The sequence below is a fragment of the Marmota marmota genome, unplaced genomic scaffold (genome assembly GCF_001458135.2).
Source record: "Marmota marmota marmota unplaced genomic scaffold, marMar, whole genome shotgun sequence".
In the NCBI taxonomy this organism is placed as follows: domain Eukaryota; kingdom Metazoa; phylum Chordata; class Mammalia; order Rodentia; family Sciuridae; genus Marmota; species Marmota marmota.
The window spans coordinates 5,611,841-5,630,761 of record NW_026000241.1 but is presented as its reverse complement, the minus strand read 5'-3'; the positions used below and the strand labels follow the sequence as shown (position 1 = coordinate 5,630,761).

General features: G+C 51.5%; 1 protein-coding gene across 3 annotated transcripts in view; it reads right to left on the bottom strand.

The window, feature by feature from the left end:
- The window catches only part of Sin3b (SIN3 transcription regulator family member B), a 41,304-nt gene that overhangs the window by 14,517 nt on the left and 7,866 nt on the right, over positions 1-18,921 (bottom strand). For 2 of the 3 annotated variants that reach the window (XM_015489224.2, XM_048795430.1), the window contains exons 4-10: positions 18,090-18,290; positions 14,945-15,088; positions 7,813-7,935; positions 6,831-6,920; positions 6,153-6,271; positions 1,732-1,939; positions 830-946 (exon numbers count right to left, since the gene is read on the bottom strand). In XM_015489224.2, coding sequence (XP_015344710.1) covers positions 830-946; positions 1,732-1,939; positions 6,153-6,271; positions 6,831-6,920; positions 7,813-7,935; positions 14,945-15,088; positions 18,090-18,290 — 1,002 coding nt within the window. The remainder of the gene's footprint in view (positions 1-829; positions 947-1,731; positions 1,940-6,152; positions 6,272-6,830; positions 6,921-7,812; positions 7,936-14,944; positions 15,089-18,089; positions 18,291-18,921) is intronic. The other variant, XM_015489225.2, reaches the window with a different exon arrangement.

The window sequence follows — 18,921 nt, the reverse complement described above, 5'->3', positions numbered from 1 at the left end:
AGCTGCCAGAGCAACAGCACCGAGAAGCAGACCTCCGAGCAGGCCGAGCATCTGGACCACCCTCGTGGCCGGTGAACAGTGTCACAGGAGGGGGTTTGTTGCCAAAGCCACGTTCTGTCCCCTCGTCTTGCCTGCCCTCTTTGCCCTTCCCCTGTGATGATGAAAGAGGGCCCTCGCCAGAGGCAGGCACCTTGATGCTGGGCTTCTCAGCCTGCGGAACCTCGAGCCAAGGCATCTCTGTTTGCTATAGATCCCCACCTGCGGTCCTGCGGCAGCAGCGGAAAACACACAGACAGACACACACACACACAGAGACAAACAGACACACACACACAGAGACACACACACACACACACACACACACATGCGCGTGTGCACAGGTGAGTGCAAGTCCGACTGGGGATCTGAAAGAGATCAAGGTTGTTTTGATGTCGGGGCCCTGGCTGTGGCACTGTCCTGGAGTTTTGCAAGATGTCACCCTGGGACTTGCTCTCTGATTTCTTACTCTGCTTATGACTTTGATGATCTTAATCAGCTGCCTAGCACATGTGAGGCCCTGGGTTCCACCCCCACTACTGCTAGAGACGGGGACATCACTGTGTTACCAGCACAGGGGCCACCAGGACCAGAAGAAACAGGACGCCTTGGGGAGCTGTCCACTGTCAGGAAGTGCTGGAATCCCTGCTCCCAGGGCTAACAGGTGTAAAGGAAGAAGGGGATGAGCCCTGGGAGGACACCAGGTGGACAGGAGGTGAGGGGGAATGCAGCAGAGGGTGGGAAGGAAGGACAGGTGGCCGGGAGAACACGGCCAGGGGTGCTGGCGCCACACCTCGAATCGCTCGTCCTCACAGCGGTGCAGCTGCTCCTCGTAGGGCGTCTTCTTGGAGCTGACGAAGGTGGAGTCTTCTGACCAGGAGGGGAAGGAGACCCAGGTGTCATTCAGCACCTGCACCAAGAGGAAACAAGTGACAGGGAGGCAGGTGCCAGTGGCCAGATGTTAACAGTGTTACTTGGCACAGAAGATGTGTGACACTGTCCTCATGTATAGGTGATTACTTGACCATACAAATAGTAAATCTGATTTCAGAGTAGATTTTAAGGAAACCTAGGACTTTGGTTAAGTGACCGCATTAAACTATCCCTGGGGTCAGCAAACTTTCTGTTGAAAGGCCTGATGACCACCATTCTACATCTTGTGGGCCATTGGTCTGTCTTGAACACTCCACCCTGCCTATGTCCCGAGAAGGTAGTCACGGGCAACGTGCCCGTGATGGGCATGGCTGTGTGCTGGTGAAACGTCAGACACAGGCAGGTGGCAGGTCTGGCTGATGGCACTCCGCAAACCCCTGGACTACAGATGTTCTGGAACCAGCAGGTGCTCCTGAATCCTGGAATGTGGCAGTCTCCTGTCCACGAATTCTCAAGTGTCTCCGGGTCAAGCTAAACCAGACTGATGTCAGTAACCCAGGGACACAGAGGGATCCCAGCAGCAATGATCCCAGGTCTAAATGATGGAGGAGTGAGTCAAATCCCAAATATCTGCATTTTGGATATGAAACTGCCACTTCTGCCCAGGGGGATTCCAGGCCAGATCCTGGCCCCATCTGTCCTCCCATACCTGGGGGGCCAGCACTGGGTCTCATACGCAGCATGGGGCCACAGTGCTTGCTGGAGGGCTGGGTGGGCTGGGGGGGAAGCCCTGCGGGCTGACCTCGGAGCCCCGATCCCTACCTCCTTGCAGATGGCTGTCCTCCCGCTGCACTTGGGCTGCTGGTAGGTTTTGGGGAGAGCCCGGTAGCTGGACCCGATGCGCTTGCAGGATGCATAGTCAATTTCCCGGCTTATTCCATCCCCAGATCGGTCGCTCATGGGTGGCGCAAAAGACAGCTCTTTTACCCCCAGGAAAGACTTGAATTGTGCAAAGAGTTCTGGAAATTTCCTTCAAAGATAAAGATAAACTGTAAGCTGGCATCCCTGGGGCCGCCTGAGGTTAGAGACAAAGTGAACGCAGGGGAGCAGAAGGCAGAGCAGAGCCTCGAGGGCATAAGGTCTCTCCTCCACTCTGGGGCTTCAGTAAATCTGCCCCTACCCTTTTGGGTCAAAAACCAAGCCTGTCTGCAGCTACTGACCCAGCCACTCACAGGGGGGCCTCAATACATGCTGGAAAGGAGGATGTAAGGTCTCCCAGTTCTTTGTTCCCTTCCTGTCATGACTGAAGGGAACACACACAGTGCTTTGCTGGTTCTGGGACTTAGCAGGCTGCAGGTCCCACGGCAGACTTGAGCCCCATCCACGGCCCAGGCCACTCCCAGGGGAAGGCAACAGAGCCCAGACTGTCAACAAAACACAGAAAGAAACCAGCCTGGCCCTGAGCTAAATCCCCTAAGCCCTCACAAAATTCCATCCCCAGGGCACTAGGCACATGCCCAGGTGGGTCACTCCTTCACTCTCCCTGTCCACCATAAGGACACACTACAGCACTCCAATTTCCCCAACAGATGCTTTGGGCTGATCACCCCAGGGCTGGGGGCTTCATTATTTGGAATCCCTGGCCCCATCTTGGGACAGTTTGGGGCCCTGCTGTGGGACCCTCTATGGCTGTCTTTGAGGCATATCTGGCCCCAGGTTTGTGGGGATGAAATAATGACGTTACGTGGCAGAAACTGGGGCTCCAGAAGGCAGGAGCCCAGGAGCAGTCTCATTCTTTGGACGGAAGCCACCCATCTGCCCACTGCCTGTTTTTATAAATAAAGTTTTATTGACACCGTTTTGTTTATTTGCTTACTACTCCTGTGGCTGCTTTTGCAGGACTAGAGTGGACAAATCTCCACAGGGACTGTCCCTTCAGATCAAGTCTGTTGCCCCTGATCTAGAGCCTTCCTCCCTCATGGGGAGACTCCTCCCTGCGAGCCCCTCTAGGGACACATTCTCACAAGCCACAATGCAACCACCAGTGTCACTAGGAGGACTTTACTGCAATTGACCCCTACTGCCACTTGAATTTCTGTTTAAAATATCAAATCCTACCAAAGAGGATGTGGTCACTCCATTTGCATGATGATCCTGCTGTGCCTGAGCTGGGCAGCCAAGTGGCACGCAGAGACTACATCCCCCCACCATGATACTGCTGTCTGCAAACCCCTGTGAGGAAGACCCAGCCCCCGCTCTGCTCCCAGGAGACCCCAGGCAAATGGCAACGTGGAGAGGAAAGAGGGTGAGGAGAACGGTGCAGGGGGGCCTGGAGGCTTCTGCTGGATAAAGGTACCTCACACTCCAAAGAGACCGTCAACCCGACTCGCCCCCACCCCGGCTGGGCAGCTGCAGGGGGCGCGGCAGTTCCCTGGGTCATGCTCAGTGCAGCTGCCCCTGCACTGAAGCTGACACGTGCAAAGAAGGCCCTGTAGAGGCACACGCTTCCGGCCAGCAAGGCCTGCTCCATTCTCCGTGGACCTTGCCTGACGCAGAACCCCAAGTACCCTCCCTCATACAAATCTCTCGCTGCTGCAGGGACACAGAGACCAAACAGGTGGCCCTAACCAAGCACCATCCACCTGTCAGAGGCTCAGTCCTTCATTCCTCTCCTTCAATCCTCCTGACCATTGCAGGAGGAGGTACGGCCCCTGGACAGAGGCAGAAGGTGAGGCCTACCCTCCCAGTAGGAAGCAGGGTCTGATTCAGGCTCAGGGCTGGTCACACACCACACGTGCCACCCGCTAGCTGTGCGTGGGTGCCTCCTACATCCCACACACTGCAGAAGCTATCTTGCTGGAAGCACTGTCTGTTGCCCGGCCAGGTCCCGGCTCAGAGCAGTGCACTCTGAGCTGGGCAGAGGGGCCTCAGTGGGAATGTGTCCCACGTCCACATGGGAAGCCAGCGAAGTGTAGCTGAGGCTGGACACTGCCAACCTGCCCTGGCTGCTCTCAGAGCACAAGACCAGGAGTCCTATCGCCTTCACGTTCCTATACTGTCTGTTGGGACGCCCGGGAAGCGTCTCCTGGTGACCATGGCTGGTGCTGTGAGTTTGACAGCCCAGCCAGTGTGCTGTCAACCTGGCTCATGGGAGACACTGGAGACTAATGCCCATTGTAACTGGTACACAGAGGTAAGGTGATACCATTGGCCACAAAAATGATGACGTGGACTCATATTTGACACTAAAAGATGCCCAAGAAATGAACAGTCTAAAAACGACACGATGATCCAGGTGCAGAGGAGCCCGCCTGTAATCCCAGCTACCTGGGAGGCTGAGGCAGGAGGATCGCAAGTTCAAGGACAGCCTGGACAGCTTGAGGAAATGTTACTTCATTTCAAAATGAAGTAACAGGGTGGGGGACGTAGCTTGGTGGTCGAGCACTTGCCTAGCACCATCAAAAAAATACACTATGGCTCAGCCCAAAAAGTGTGATCCCATTTATGTCAAACTACATTCTCTGGCCACATGCATACCCTGAAGACAGAGGACAAGCCAAGGGCTAGGCACTGGGGCTGGAGCGCCTGGGACTCTGCCTAATAGCACACCAAGTTCACTTATGAGAGCCTGTCCTGGGTAAGTATTTGATCAGGGCTTTGGCTTCCTCAGCTCAAAAAAAAGACAAAAAGGTAGAAACGCATTACCACACCCCAGGAAGGTCTGTGTCTGTATTGAACGAGTACAGAGCCTTCCTCTATTTCCTAGACAACAGCTCTAGCAGTCATGTACACAGCCTGCATGTCACGTTCGGTATCCCACGTTCCCTGGAGATGGTTTCAAGTCTGCAGGAGGGTGTGGAGGTCCCGTGGGGACACTATGCCATTTTATCCAGGAGACCGGAGCACCCACAGTTGTGGGTAGCTATGAGGATTTCTGGGACTAATCCTCCTGGGACACCAAGTATCAACCACTGTCTCAGGCAGTTACTGGGGGTCTTGGAAGGTATCCCCAGAAGGTGAGGAGGAGCACTCCATGAGAAGCAAACCCCGAGCGGCTTGGAGTCGCCCATCAGGTGGCTGCACTACAGCCGCCCAGGAGGCAGCCACTCCAGTCAGGAGACAGTGACGGTGCTGCCTGGAGGAGCTCCTGGGAGCTGGAGCAGCTGTTTGTGACCTGAATGGCGGGTCCCACTCTCTACACCACTGGGAGGTTTCCTGTTTCACTTCACATTAGAAAAAAAAGTACAAAGAAGTCTGTTTTGGTTTTTGTTGGTACCAGGAATTGAACCCAGGGGTGTTTAAAGCCTGAGCCACCTCCCCAGCCCTCTTTTCATATTTTACTTAGAGACAGGCCTCACTGAGTTGCTTAGGGCCTCGCTAAGTTGCTGAGGCTGGCTTTGAATTCGGGATCCTCCTGCCTCAGCCTCCCCAGCCACCGTGCCAGGCAGGAAGTTTATTTTTAATTAATGCCAAGGGATTCCCACAGCAGCAGCCTGCAGAGTTGTCAGAAGAACTGAACAGAACAACAACATGTAGTATGTACCCACCAAGTGCAAGAGGTTCTCTGTGTTGTGTTGTTTTGTTGGTGGTGCTAGGGTGGAACCCAGGCCTCCCCATGACAGGCAAGTTCTCTCCTGCTATGCTACATCTCCAGCCCTTTAAAACCATTTTCTTTGAGACAGGCTCTTGTCACATTGTTCAAGCTGGTCTCTCCACAGCATCTGGGACTACAGGCATGGCCACCACACCGAGCTTAAAACTTCATTCATTTATATTTTCATATTTATATTTTTTATATTTTTCTCTGATGCTCTTCCTTTTTTAGGCAGATGCAAGTTTGTTACCTGTATTATTTTCCTTCTGCCTGAATAAATCCTTTTTTTCTTTTTTTTTTGAAGATGCTGTACTGCTTCAACACTAACATAAAGTTGAAAATTGTAAGCAGAACATCATTAAGTTGGGGACCCTCTATACACACACAAAATGGGTACAATGGGGAAGCTGGTTTGGTGGGTTGCCTAAGTGTCAATATCCTGGTTAGGACACTCACCCTCAGAGAAACAGAGTCCCCTGGCTTTCTCCATATCTTTTCTGACAAATATATGTATATCTAGAACAATCTCAATAACAATTTGGATTACAAAACAAAACCATAAGACACATGCATCATTTTTCAAAAACGAGGCGGATGGAGTTGCAGGCAGACAGACCCACTCGGGGGGCCTGGGAAGCCGGCTGCTCACCCTAGAAACGGGCTGACCAGCTGCAGGAGCTCAGAGCCCGACACCAGCTCCTGGTTGAAGAGGGCGATGCAGCGCAGGAAGTTCTCGTACACCTCCTGGCTCTTCAGCACCCTGCGCACCTGTGGGGAGAGCACGTCAGGGGCTGCTGGGAGCCTGCTCCTCAGCCAGCGGGCAGTTCAGACACAACCAGGTGCTCACACGTCACACACGTCACCAACGCCAGCAGAGGCTCTGAAGGGCGGGTGTGGCCGGGAAGTGAACACTGCCCATAGGGCAACTCTCAGCCTGGGCTCTGTCTGCACACGCACAAGGCCATCTCAACCGCTCTGCCCACTGACTCTGGGCAGAAGCCCAGGGCCACCCTCGATTTAGAAAAGGCCACATAGGTGCAGGGTGGCAGACACACATGTCCCTGAACCCTGTCTGGGGGGAGCTCTGGCCTTCCCACTGCCCAGCCACCTCCCGCCTGCCACACCACACTCCAGCTCCACACAGCCCATAGCCCTTCTGTGGAGACAGCGGGAGGCCACCCTCTCCCAAGAGCCACCTCCCTCGCCCAGGAGCACCACCCTGCAGACCTGGGCTGAGCGAGACCTGCCGGACAGGAACCTGCCCAGGCAGCACTGCACCAGCGGCTGGATATGGCCCCCGAGGAAGGAAGCCAGGGCCCGCTCTCACCTTATCAAAGAAGGAGAACTCCTGAAGGGTCCCGTACTTCCCCACAGCCGCGAGGGACAGGTCTTTGGTACCTCGGAGTTTCATCTTCTTCTGTGGAGAGAAATCCCATGAGTTAGCCTTACGTACCCCTGCAGGGGGTGTGATCCTGGGTCCTCTGACATCAGAAACCTCTTCCTGTGCGTTTTATCCTGTGGGCTGAGACAGTGACAAGGGGACAGCGCTGGCAGGACCCTGGAGAAGTCAGGTATTAAAGCTGGGTGAAGACTCTTGTCCCTAAGGTGGACGAGGACCTGAAGCCAGCTGCTCCCTAGGATGTGGAAGACATTGTGCTGCCACAACCATCTCCAAAGTGCCTGGAGAACAACGAGGCTATGTCAAAGGAGACAGGAGCTGGCCTGCAGGGGCCCACTGGCCAAACCCGGGATAGTTCGGGTATAAAGATGAACAATGACAGTAACAGAGTGCACCCTGAATCTGCGCTGGAATGTGTGACTAAATAAATAGATGGTGATGAGGACAAAGTTCTTCATTACAGTAGAACGTCAACCAACAACTGCTCGAATGATGGAATTAGATAACCACCACCAGGGGGCGAGGAGCGGGACAGGAGCTGGATCTCGGCCACTCTTGCTCCCCAGTTGTGCAGTGACCAACCCATCCAACTGAACCTGGCAATCTCACCCATGAGAGTCATGACTGTGAAAAGGAGCAGACAGTGCTACACCCCATTTCTTCAGGACTTGAAGGAAGAACTCTCCTCTTCACAACAATTTTGTGAAACAAGGAGAACAGGTGAGTGGTCACCTTAGAGGTAGCCAACTTCTCAAGTCCCACTGATGGTGAATTTTGAACCAGAATAGGGTCCAGCCTCAGCTCTGGCCTGCTGCCTGGGCTTCTGCACATTACTCCCTGGTCCCCACAGAAGAGGCCAGGCTGCTGGGTGACCCCACGCAGGGACTTGGATGTGCATCGGCATGGTTACCTTGGCGGGGGCGGACACGGGCCGGAGGAGCGAGGGCCGGGAGCGCTTCTTGCCATGCTCCAGACTCTTGTCATGGTCGCTCTTCTGGACGTTGTTCATTTCACATGGCCCGTTGCCTGTGAACTGAGGACACAGAAGGAGGTGAGCCACGCTGGGGACAAGCAGCAGGGCCTGCCCGAGCTGGCTCTCCGCACGTCCGGCCATGCCGAGCTATTCTGGGCTCAGACTACAGCCCAGGTGGGTACCGACTGTCTGGCCACAGTCCTGTGTGCAGGTGGCACTGGCTCACTAGATGCCCGTTTTCTAGGGAACTGACCCGTGTTCCCAATCATTAGACACCGTAAGGCAGGGAGAAGGCTCACATAAGGCCACAGTGACCAGGGTTCTGACGGACACAGGGCAGGACAGAGACCTGGAGACTCGGGAGGGAGACACTCAGCAGGGAGATACCTGAGCGGGGTCCTCCTGCACAGGGACTCTCCCTGCAGACCTGCAGCCAACTGACCGGGCCCTCCCGCTGCACAAGTGACTGCCATGGAAACGCACAGCATCTTTTTTTTTTTTTTTTTAATACTTTTTTATTTAAGTCTTAGTTGTACCTTTATTTTATTAATTTTTTTTTATGTGGTGCTGAGGATCGAACCCAGGGCCTTGCACGCACTAGGCGAGCGGTCTACTGCTAAGCCACAATCCCAGCCCGAAATGCACAGCATCTTGGGTACAGACAGGCAGCAGTGCAAAGCCCTGACTGCAAGAAGTGGCTGGTGTCTGCTTGGTCACCAAGGGGCCTTGAGCCAGATTCTGTATTCCTTGCTATGAATGACAAGATGTGTCCTGGAGGTGACGTCAGCACTTGCAGGATTGGGAGGGAGGCTCAGAGCTGGTTTGGAGCTCATCTCTCTGGCTCTGTGTCAATCACTGACTGACAGGTCAAAGATGCTTAGCCGATGCAAGGTACCTACAGGAAGCTGGAAGTATTCATGAAGAATGGTTCTGGAACAATCTATTCAGGATTTGCACCTGCATGAACACACTGTAAAGCTAGAGTGGGTAGGGGGACGACAGATGGCATAGCTTCTCTGCAGGCCATGGGCAAGGCCAGAGAGGCCTGATGATGCTTTTGAGCCACCATAATCACACTCCCACGGGATTAGACACAGAGATACATCAAAAAGGCTGTGCTGCTGGCCTGAGCACAGGTAAGGTGAATCAGTCACGGTGCCTGAGCGACCCCTGGGCTCTGAGAGCTGTGGGCCGGCTCTGCCACTGCCCTGACAAGGAGCACCCGACAGGCCAAGGGAAAAACACAGGCCGACTCCCCACCCCAAACCCAAGGGGCAGAACCCAAGGGATGCTATTTGTCACCTTTTTTTGAAAGATAAGTGTTTGATTGCAAATGAAGAGAAAATTTCTGGAAACACATATAAGAATTATTCTTGAGAGGAGGACTGGGAGCAAGTTAGCAAAAGGAAGTCTCCTTTTCACACGTAATATCCTTACTAATGCTCACTGCTTTCATGCTAACCTACTGTTAAGCCACAGATTAAAGAATTAAAGAATAACTTTTTAAAAAAATATCTTTATTTTATTTTTATGTGTGCTGAGGATGGAACCCAGGCCTTGCACTTGCTAGGCAAGCGCTCTATCGCTGAGCCACAACCTCAGCCCCAAAAATAATTATTAAAAAATTCTGAACTATTCTGAGAACCATGAAGTGGAGAAACTGGCACCCACACGACAATTTTCCACTGGCTTTTCTTTTTATAGAGCCCCAAACAGGAACACCAATTCCAGAAAGCGGCAGACAGGGGACAACATGACCTGTGCTGAGTGGAAAAGGAGACCTGAGGAGAGACCAACGCCTGCCTTGCTGAGTTCTTCAAGGGGAGAGCAAGGCCCATGGGGTCACGTGGTTCTTACTCTTCAGTTAAATGTCCCAGTTTGTGCATGCTTGGGTTAGATGGACCCCCAAAGACCACCCAGGCCAGAGGCCAGCAATTTAATCAAGTTTCACTGACACACAGCCTCACCCACATGTTGACATATTATCCATCGCTGCTTTCAAGCTACTAGGACAGAGCCGAGCCTTTGTAACAGGGATCAACTGACCGGAAAGGTTCACAGATTTAATATCTGGTCCTTTCTAGAAAGCCGCTGACCCTTGATCTAGGTCAGTCAAATTTAATTAGGAAAGTGCCACATTTCATCTTGGATTTCTTCTTCCTGCCATTTTAATAGATGTCCAAAATTTAATATAAAGATTATAAAGGTTAACTCATACCATACCACAGAATGTGTAGTAGGTGATTAATAATCTAAAAAATTGGGCTGGGGCTATAGCTCAGTGATAGAGCGCTTGCCTCACATGTTTGAGGGTTCGATCCTCAGCACCACATAAAAATAAATTAATAAATAAAATATTGTGTCCATCTATAACTAAAAAAAAAAAGGATCTAAAAAATTGATCCAATTACTCTAGCTCTAATCACTCAACAGACACCAAAAAACACTGCTGAACTGATCCTAAATGCTATTTAAAGGAACTGCCCAGCTGGGGAGGAGCTCACTGCTGAGTGCTTGCCCAGCATGGGTGAGGTCCTGGGTTCCATCCCCAACACAGGAAGGGAGGGAGGGTGGGTAGATTGGCGCACTTTTCAGCAGGAAATACTACCTATTTTTTTGAAGGTGAGTTTGTCAGGGATCAACTTGACAAATGTCAAGTCACATTCACCAGGGGGCGCTGCGGTCACAGCCTTTAGAGGATAGGAGGCCCCTCCAAGATGACCAGGCCTCACAACGACCTAAGAATTACCAGCGGGATGAAAAGCTGTGGAAATAAGGCTGCTCTTGCCACAAACCACCAGAAGTGGCCGTGATTAGCGTGGGCAGCAGGCTTCAGAAGTTACCACGTACCTGTGGCACAACACCCACGACGCCAGAGATGGGGCCCCCACGGGCTGTACCCAGTCCAGATGGAGTTGGCTGAACTGACCCCAGGCAGCCTTTCAGGGTGTAAAAGGCCCAGGCTCACAGGTCAGCTGCTCCCCTAAGGAAGCCCTAGTGGGGTACCCTCATTGCCACTTCTTGGATAAGAAACGCCAGGCTCAGGAAAGGCCCCGCCAGGGTCCTGCAGCAAGGAGGTGACCAGTTAAGATAGGAACCAGGTGTGTCAAGGTAGGGCCGAGAGGGGCAACCCAGAGCTCCTGGGAGAAAGGGTGAGCCCCAGATCCAAGACAATAACACCCAAAGACAAGCCACTGAGCGGCATGGCAGACAGGCTTCCCAGTGTGGTCAGCACTTAGCCTGAGCTGCCAGGGGCTCAGGAGGAGGCAACATGAGAGGTGGGTGCTGCTGGAGGTGGGAGGTGAGAGCCCTGTGCTCTGCGTGGTCCCGTGGCCCCCGAACCACAGTTCGGAGGATCTTGGATAGGCAGGAGGGAGGGAAGGAGGGATGCCAGGATTTCAAAGAGGAGATGGGGGTTCCAGGAGAGATTCTGAACCTGAGAGAGCCCCAGGCGGGGCTGGACTCAGAGGAGGAGGGGAAGTTAGGAGGCCAATGCAGATGCCTGTCGCCACAGGGACTCCAGACCAGGGCTCCATGCTGCCTCCCTGCAAGCCAGCAGCTCTGGGGACATGGGGCAGAGAGATGGCATGGGGAGGTGGGTGTCTGTCCTCCTGAATCAGACATCTGGGAGGAGAGAGGAGGGGCCCGGCCTCTGCAGTGGCACCTGCTTTTCCCCAACACAGCAGCCCTTCTGTAGCACCGAGCACATGTGGGTGCTGCACAAAGCACCCAAACGACAGTGCCTCTCAGGGTCCACCTGAGCAAGAGAGACAGCCATTCCTGTGTAAGGGGGTATGTGGCATGGCTGCTCGGTCCTCCTGAAGCACAGGGCTGGGGTCCAGCCCAGGAGACACTGCTCTCAGGGCTCTTCCAGCCTCATGATCTTGAAGGCACCAAGGCTTCAGGTGGGGGGGTGAAGACCAGGTCACAGGTCACCAGTCCCACCAGGAGGAATTTCTGAGCTGGAGTAAGGAAGTCTTTCCCAGCGGCATCTCTGCTTAGGGATGCTGCTCAGTGTCCTAGAGATGGTGACACCTGGGGACAAGTCCTGGCCCACTAGCCTGGACAGTCTAGAAGAGCCTTTGAGTAAGGACAAGGGAAGGAAAGATTTGGGAGTGGGCGGGGTGACCCAAGAAAACAAGGAAATCTGCCAGACTCAACCAGCACCCTGACCCCTGTCATCCAAACCCAGACCCCTGGTGCAGCCCTTCCCTTCTGGACCAGCGTCTCCCACCCTATCCACCCCACCACATACTCCTTCAGAGGAAGGACCAAGCCGCAGTGACAGTGAAGGCTGGGGGGCGGGGGGGACACTCTCATGTGCTCATGTGCCCTGCTGTTATCAAGGACAGACAGGAAGAAGAAAAGAGGAAACAAGGCTGGAGGAGCTGGGAAGGGAGCTCCTTCAACCTGGTAAAGGGCGTGTAATCAACGCCGGGCGGGGGCGAGGCCTGCCCAGCAGGTGTGGAGCCCTGGCCTGTGCCAGGCACTGAAAAGAAAGAAAGAGGAAACCCAAGCGCACACCACACTCCGAGCTGAACGACCACAAGGCCTTCCTCAAGGGCCAGGAAGGAGGCGAGGAGCCGGCTCTGCCTCTTCCATTCAGCATAGTACTGGAGCCTCAGCCCCAGCCCCAGCAATGAGGCCAAAAAAGGAAACAAAGGGCACCGTCCACACCGGAAAGGGAGAAGGAAATGACCTCTCCCGCAGGTGACATGATCGATACACTGAAGATCTTAAGTGTCTATAAAAAATACTAAAGCCAATAAACAAGTTCAAAGCTGCAGGATCAACACACAAAAATCAGGGATGCTTTTGTATGTCAGCAATGCACAATCCAGAAATTAAACAAAGGAAACCCATTCCATTTACAATGACATCAAAAAGAATGAGATAATCAGGACTAGATTTAACCACAGAGGTGCGAGACCAGAACCAAAACCACAAAACAGTGAACAGTGAGGGCTGAAAGACAAGAAACGGACAGGTATCTGGTCTTCAAAGGAGGCTCATATCGCTAAGACAGCAATATCCCCAGGGTGATCGACAGATTCAACATAATTCCTAGCAAAAGCTCAATGCCATTTTTGTAGACATGGAAGTTTTGAGAGGGACCCTGAATGCCAAAATCATTTTGCAAGGAAGAACGAAATTGGAGGACTCACACTTCCTGATTTAAACCTACTACAAAGCTACAGTAATAAAAACAGCATCAAACTGACGTAAGAATAGACATGTAAGCAACAGATAAGAAGTGAGACTTCAAAGACAAATCTATACAGCTGTAGTTAAGTGACTTTAAACCAGAAGCTAGGGTGCCAAGAGCGTTCAATGGGCAAACACGATCTCTTCAACAAACGGGGCTGGGACCAGGGTATCTCCACACGCAAGAGAATAAAGTTGGACCCTGCCTCATGCTGTATATAAATTTTAACTAAAAACAGGATAATGACCTAAACCAAAAAGCAAAAACTTTAAAATTGTTAGGAGAAACCATGAGGGAAACCTGCATGGCCTCAGTTGGCAATGGTTTCTTAAGAGTTGACATTAAAAACAGAATAATGTAAGAAAAAAATAAATTGAATTTCAACAAATCTGAATACTTTTTGTGCACCAAAGGACTAAAAAGAAAGGGAAAACAACATATGGAATGGAGAAAAATATTTACAAATTATCTGTGAGAATCCAGTATAGAACATATTAAGAACTTTTACAACTTGACAAACAAATTAAAAAATTTTGGTAAAGAATTTTAATAGACATTTTCCCAAAGAAGTTACATGAATGCCCAATAAACACATGAAAGGATACTCAACATAATTAGTCACCAGGGAAAAGCAGTCAAAACTATGATGTGATATAACTCCACACTGACGGTGATAGCTATAAAACAAAAAAATGAAAAATCACAAGTGTTGGCAGAATGTAGAGAAATTGGAACTCTGGCACATTTCTGCTTGGAACATAAGATGGTACAGCTGCTATGGAAAACAGGTTGGAGGTTCTTCAAAAAGCTAAACAGAATTACCATAGGATCCAGTAATTCCTCCAGGTATAGACCTACAGAACTGGAATCAGAAATTCAAACAAATATTTGTATAAAATTATTCAAAACATGGAAAAAACCCAAATGTCTATCAGATGAACGGATGAACAAAATATGGTCCACCCATACAGCGGAATATTCTATTCAGCCACGAAAAGTAAGAAAGGACTGACACTTGCTGTGAGATGGAAGAACCTTGAAAACATGATACCGAGTGACACAAACATAGAAGGTTATATTGTGAATGATTTCATTATATAAAATGTCCAGAACAGAGGAATCCACAAGCAGAAGTGGATTAGTGGTTGTCAGGGACTGGGGAAGGGAGGGTGGGAGTGACAGCCAACGGGGACATGGTTTCCTCTAGCAGTCATGAAACCATTCTTGAACTAGACAGATGTGGTTGTGCAACACCATGAATGTGCTAAATGCCACTAAACCAAACACTTTTCCATGGTGAGTTTTATGTTACATGAGTTTCGTGTAATTTATTTTTAAATGCCTATGTTCATCCAAAAAAAGGAAAAGACAGAGGCAGCCCCAGTAGCCTCTGGCCCCGCCTGGGAAAGAAAGCTGGGTTCAGTCTATGAGCCCCCGACCTCCCCAGCCAAGGCCCTTCCTTAACCTGTTTTCTGCCACATCTCAGGCCACCCTAATCCGTCCCGTCTAGATCAGAGCCCTACTAAACAGAGGGAGAAGCGGTGGGCCCAATTCCCCTGCATGGCCCACTGGGTCAGGTGTGGGTAGTGGCAGCTCTGGAGGGCAGAGAAGGTGGGACATGTGGGCCCCGACACTGTGTCTCCTCGTCTCCCAGGGAGGATGCTCCTGGCCTCCTCCCGGCCTCCCCCAGACTCAGGCACCATCTGTGGGGAGGCACTTCTAGGAACCTGTCAGCAGCCTGCAGGCTCAAACACTCATTGGGGGTTGCTGGGTATGTGTGCCCATGTAGCTTCCGGTTGAGGCCTGATGTGTCCTAGAGGGTAGACAAGCCTGGCCAGGCACCCTGTGGGGCTCAGTACTCACCAGAGACCGCTTGGCTTCAGGCAGGAACTGTCCAAACTCAGACAGCAGGTCCTCCTGGCCCCGGAATAGGTTGGCCACCTCAGTGAAGACCTCCTCCTCAGACATGCCTCGGAACGGCCGGCCCTTCGTGTGCAGTTGCTCCTTCTGCAGGTTTTTGGGAAAGAAATTAGGAGACTTTAGGCAAGATCCAAGACACCCAGGGCCGGGACACAAAGGCACCTCACCGTGTGGGGACAGAGGGATGCTTCACAGGAGAAACTGCCTGCAGGATGACAGCCCCATGCATCTGCATCTGAAGCCTGCGGCACAGCACAGCCTTGGCCATGGAGTGTGGAGGGGACACAGGAAGCTATATTGTGTCCCTTCGCAGAGGGAGCCGGGGAACCACACGCCTGGCTGAAGTCAGGGGTAGGCTGGGGAAGGGTAAGGTCAGGGGATCCAAAGTCTTCCTAAGGGTCAGAGGAAGCCCAGAAGTCGCCAGAAAGGAGGTGAAGGGCGGAGCAAAGGGGCTTCCAGGCCGAGGAACACGTTGGCTCAGTGTCAGCAAGAACTGACGTGCCGAGGGAAGACAGGCTGACAGGGTTAGAGTAACACGTGGAGGACTGGAAAGGGGACCCAGGTGGGTAGCACGAACTGGCCTGCAAAACTGAGGTTGGCCTTTAGAAATATGTCCCTGTCAACTTCATTCCTGAGAACGTCACACAGCAAGAGGTGGCAATGCTGGGGACCCTCCCATGGTGCAGGGCATAGGTTTCTATAGTCCCACCATGGCTGCAGACTGGCGGGATTTACAGCAGTGGCGGCTCCCTCTCACCAGGCCCACTGTACCCTGCAGGAAGGAAAACCAGTTTTGCCAGAGGCAGGAGTGCTGGGGAGGGTACCAGGGTCCCACTCGTTAGGAAAGTGCTCTCCACTGCGCTGTACCCATGGCCCAGGGAAAGAAGTTTTAAGTCTTGGCATCCATAGCACCTATTCAGGAAGAGGAAAAACAAACCAATCCCTCCCCACAAAGCTTCCAGTACAACAATGAGCAAAGGCCACTCAATGCAGAGGCTAAATGTGAATGACTGGCCCACCTACCTGATGCTCAAAGAAACAACTTGAAACATTGCTCTGGACATCTTCTTTGGCTCCTGAGACTGACATGAAAAGGGCTGGTGACTTCCCAGGAGGACTTGGGAGCCTGTGCTCCCACACACAGAAGGATCTTGGGGGGAATCTGTCTCTGTAGCTGTCATGTGTGCACATCCTCAATGCTGGAATGCACTTTCTGGGAACTCATTCTCAGCCCACTCTGGCCAGAGCTTGTTTTGAACACACAGTCTGTCTGAGCGTGACACATGTTCCAGGGTATGATTTAAGCACAGTGTACACTTCGCTTTCGCTCACGTGTGATTTTTGTCCAGGAGAAACACTGGGTGACTTCCTGCCCATCACTGTATAAGGTCACGACGTCCATTAGATTTAAAAAGACCCTCGCATAACTCATACCTGTCACCTCCCCATGCTGATAGGGACCAACAGGTCACTGTACCATGGATGACAAACTGTGGTCAATCAAAATGGCTTTGCTGAGTTCACAGGGAGCAAACGCTGTCAATCTTATCATCAATGTGGGGGCTAAAAAGAATCTCACTTTTTAATGTGATATCTCAAGGTCATGCAGCTTTCATTTATAAAAATGCTGCTTAAAAAAATGACAAGCATCAGAAACTCCACATCTGGGTGAGGATGACATCTAAGCCCCACATGTGATGTAGACCTTGCTTGCCACCAGCCCCAGGCACCTCCTGTCAAGTCCCCTGCAGATGCCAGTCCTCTGCTCTGGCCCATGGCCCCTAAACTCTGCACAGGTCTTCTCAGTATGAGAAAATCTGTCCCTCATTCATGCTCATCTGAGACTGACAGAGATTAACTTACCAAGGTTCTAGCTGGCGATCCCCTGTGACACCCGTGGGTCACTACTATGAACCTCAACACACCTTTCCTACACACATCCTTCGTTCCCACCCCAGTCTGTCTCTGAAGCTCTTGTACCACCAGATTGAATTCTGAGGAGCAGGCAACATTTGTCCCTGTCACTCCAGCTTCTGGCATGGGCCCAGCTGTAATCAGCAGAAGTAAAGGCTAGCTGCAATGTCCAAACAACAACGAAGTTGTCTTATAAAAATAAGACTGCCTTTGTTTTTTTTTTTCCTTTTAACTCCCCTTAGGGTGTGTTTCCCAGAAATTCTTGGATGCAAAGGTGCTTCAAGGAGCAAAATCAAAATTAACAAAATTCCAATCAGCATCCATATGTACACCAGTTTACAGCAGCACTACTCCTCAGAGACCAAAGGTAGAAGGAGTCAACCGTCCATCAACGGAAGGACAGACAGACAAAACATGCTCCATGCATTTGATGGAATATCATTCAGCCTCAAACAGGAAGAAAAAAATTTTGTAAGTACTTTTTAGTTGTCAATGGACCTTTATTTTATTTATTTTTATGCACTGCTGAGGATCAAACCGAGTGCCTCACACATGCTAGGCAAGTGCTCTACCGCTGAGCCACAACCCCAGCCCAAAAAGGAAGAAAATTCTAACACATTCTGCAACACAGATGCACCTTGAAGACACTATGCTCAGTGAAACATGTCACTCACAGAAGGACAAATACTGGGTGATTTTACTTCTACGAGGTCCCTAGAGTCATCACATTCATAGCAAGTAAAAAGATGGGTGGCAGGGGTTGCGGATAAAGACAAGGGGAGCAAGTGTTTCACAGATGCAGAGTTGCAGGCTGGGCTGTGGCTCAGTGGTACAGCACCGGCCCAGCATGCGTGAGGCACTGGAATCATCCCCAGCATCACCAAAAACATAAAAAGAAAAGAATAAGATTCTGTGTCTGGCCAGGTGCAGTGGTGCACACCTGTAATCCCAGTGACTGGGAGATGAGGCAAGAGGATCACGAGTTTAAGGCCAGCCTCAGCAATGTATTGAGGCCCTAAGCAACTTAGCAAGACCCTGTCTCAAAAAAAAAAAAAAAAAAAAAAGGCAGAATTTCATGGGATGTTGTGAATTCAAATTCAGACAAGAAAATCCAAATGCTTTCAGTGCATGATCGTGAACGATGGCACGAAGAAGCGAGACTTGAGGCTCCTACCTGGTAAGTGTGGAGTATCTCTAGGAACGACCTGTAGATCTCTGGGTGGTCCAGGAAACGGGTCTTAATCTTATTCACGTAGCTGATGGCGTTGTTGAATTCTACAGAATCTGACTCCAAGGGCACCTGGGGTTTGTCCTCCTTATATGGCATTTGCTGCTTGAAGTCTTCTGCACAGTCACCATGGTTGTGCGAATTCTCCTGCCAACAACGGGACACTAAGTTCCCCCAAGTTAACACTAGGACGATTCTAAGACACCCCAGGCCTGGCAGCCATCTATCCAGGGCAGACGGAACCCAGCCGAGCCAAGATGATGTTTTATTAGATGCAGAGAAGGGTGACTTCCGGGGCCTCGTGGGAGGGAAGCCATGCGGGGCACCAGAGAACATGCTTGAGTGTGTGCCGTTCCTGGGGAGTCTCACTAACTCACCTGCCCCCATCCGTCCAATCCATCTGAGAACAGCCGAGCTTAATGAGAACTTAGATTCTGAAAACTCAGCACGTGAGGAAAAATTGACAAAATGTGTAGGTTTGATCCTTGTCAGAGACAAGTTTTAGGTTGTGCGTAAAAGAAGTTTTCCCACACCTTCCGAGATCCCAGTCCACCAAGGCTGTTCTCAGGGAGGAGATCCCCCTCCTACGGGAAAGTCGGAGTGTGTACGGTGGGGACCCCAGAGGCTGCAGGCACCCGCTGCCTGGGGGACTTCAGGGATTCCCAGCACACAGAACTCTGGGACCCAGGTTATCAGTCACTTGAGAGGAGCGGGTCGCCCCTGATCACCCGTCCAGTATGCCTTTTATTAGTGTACCACAGATACAAATATGTCTGTT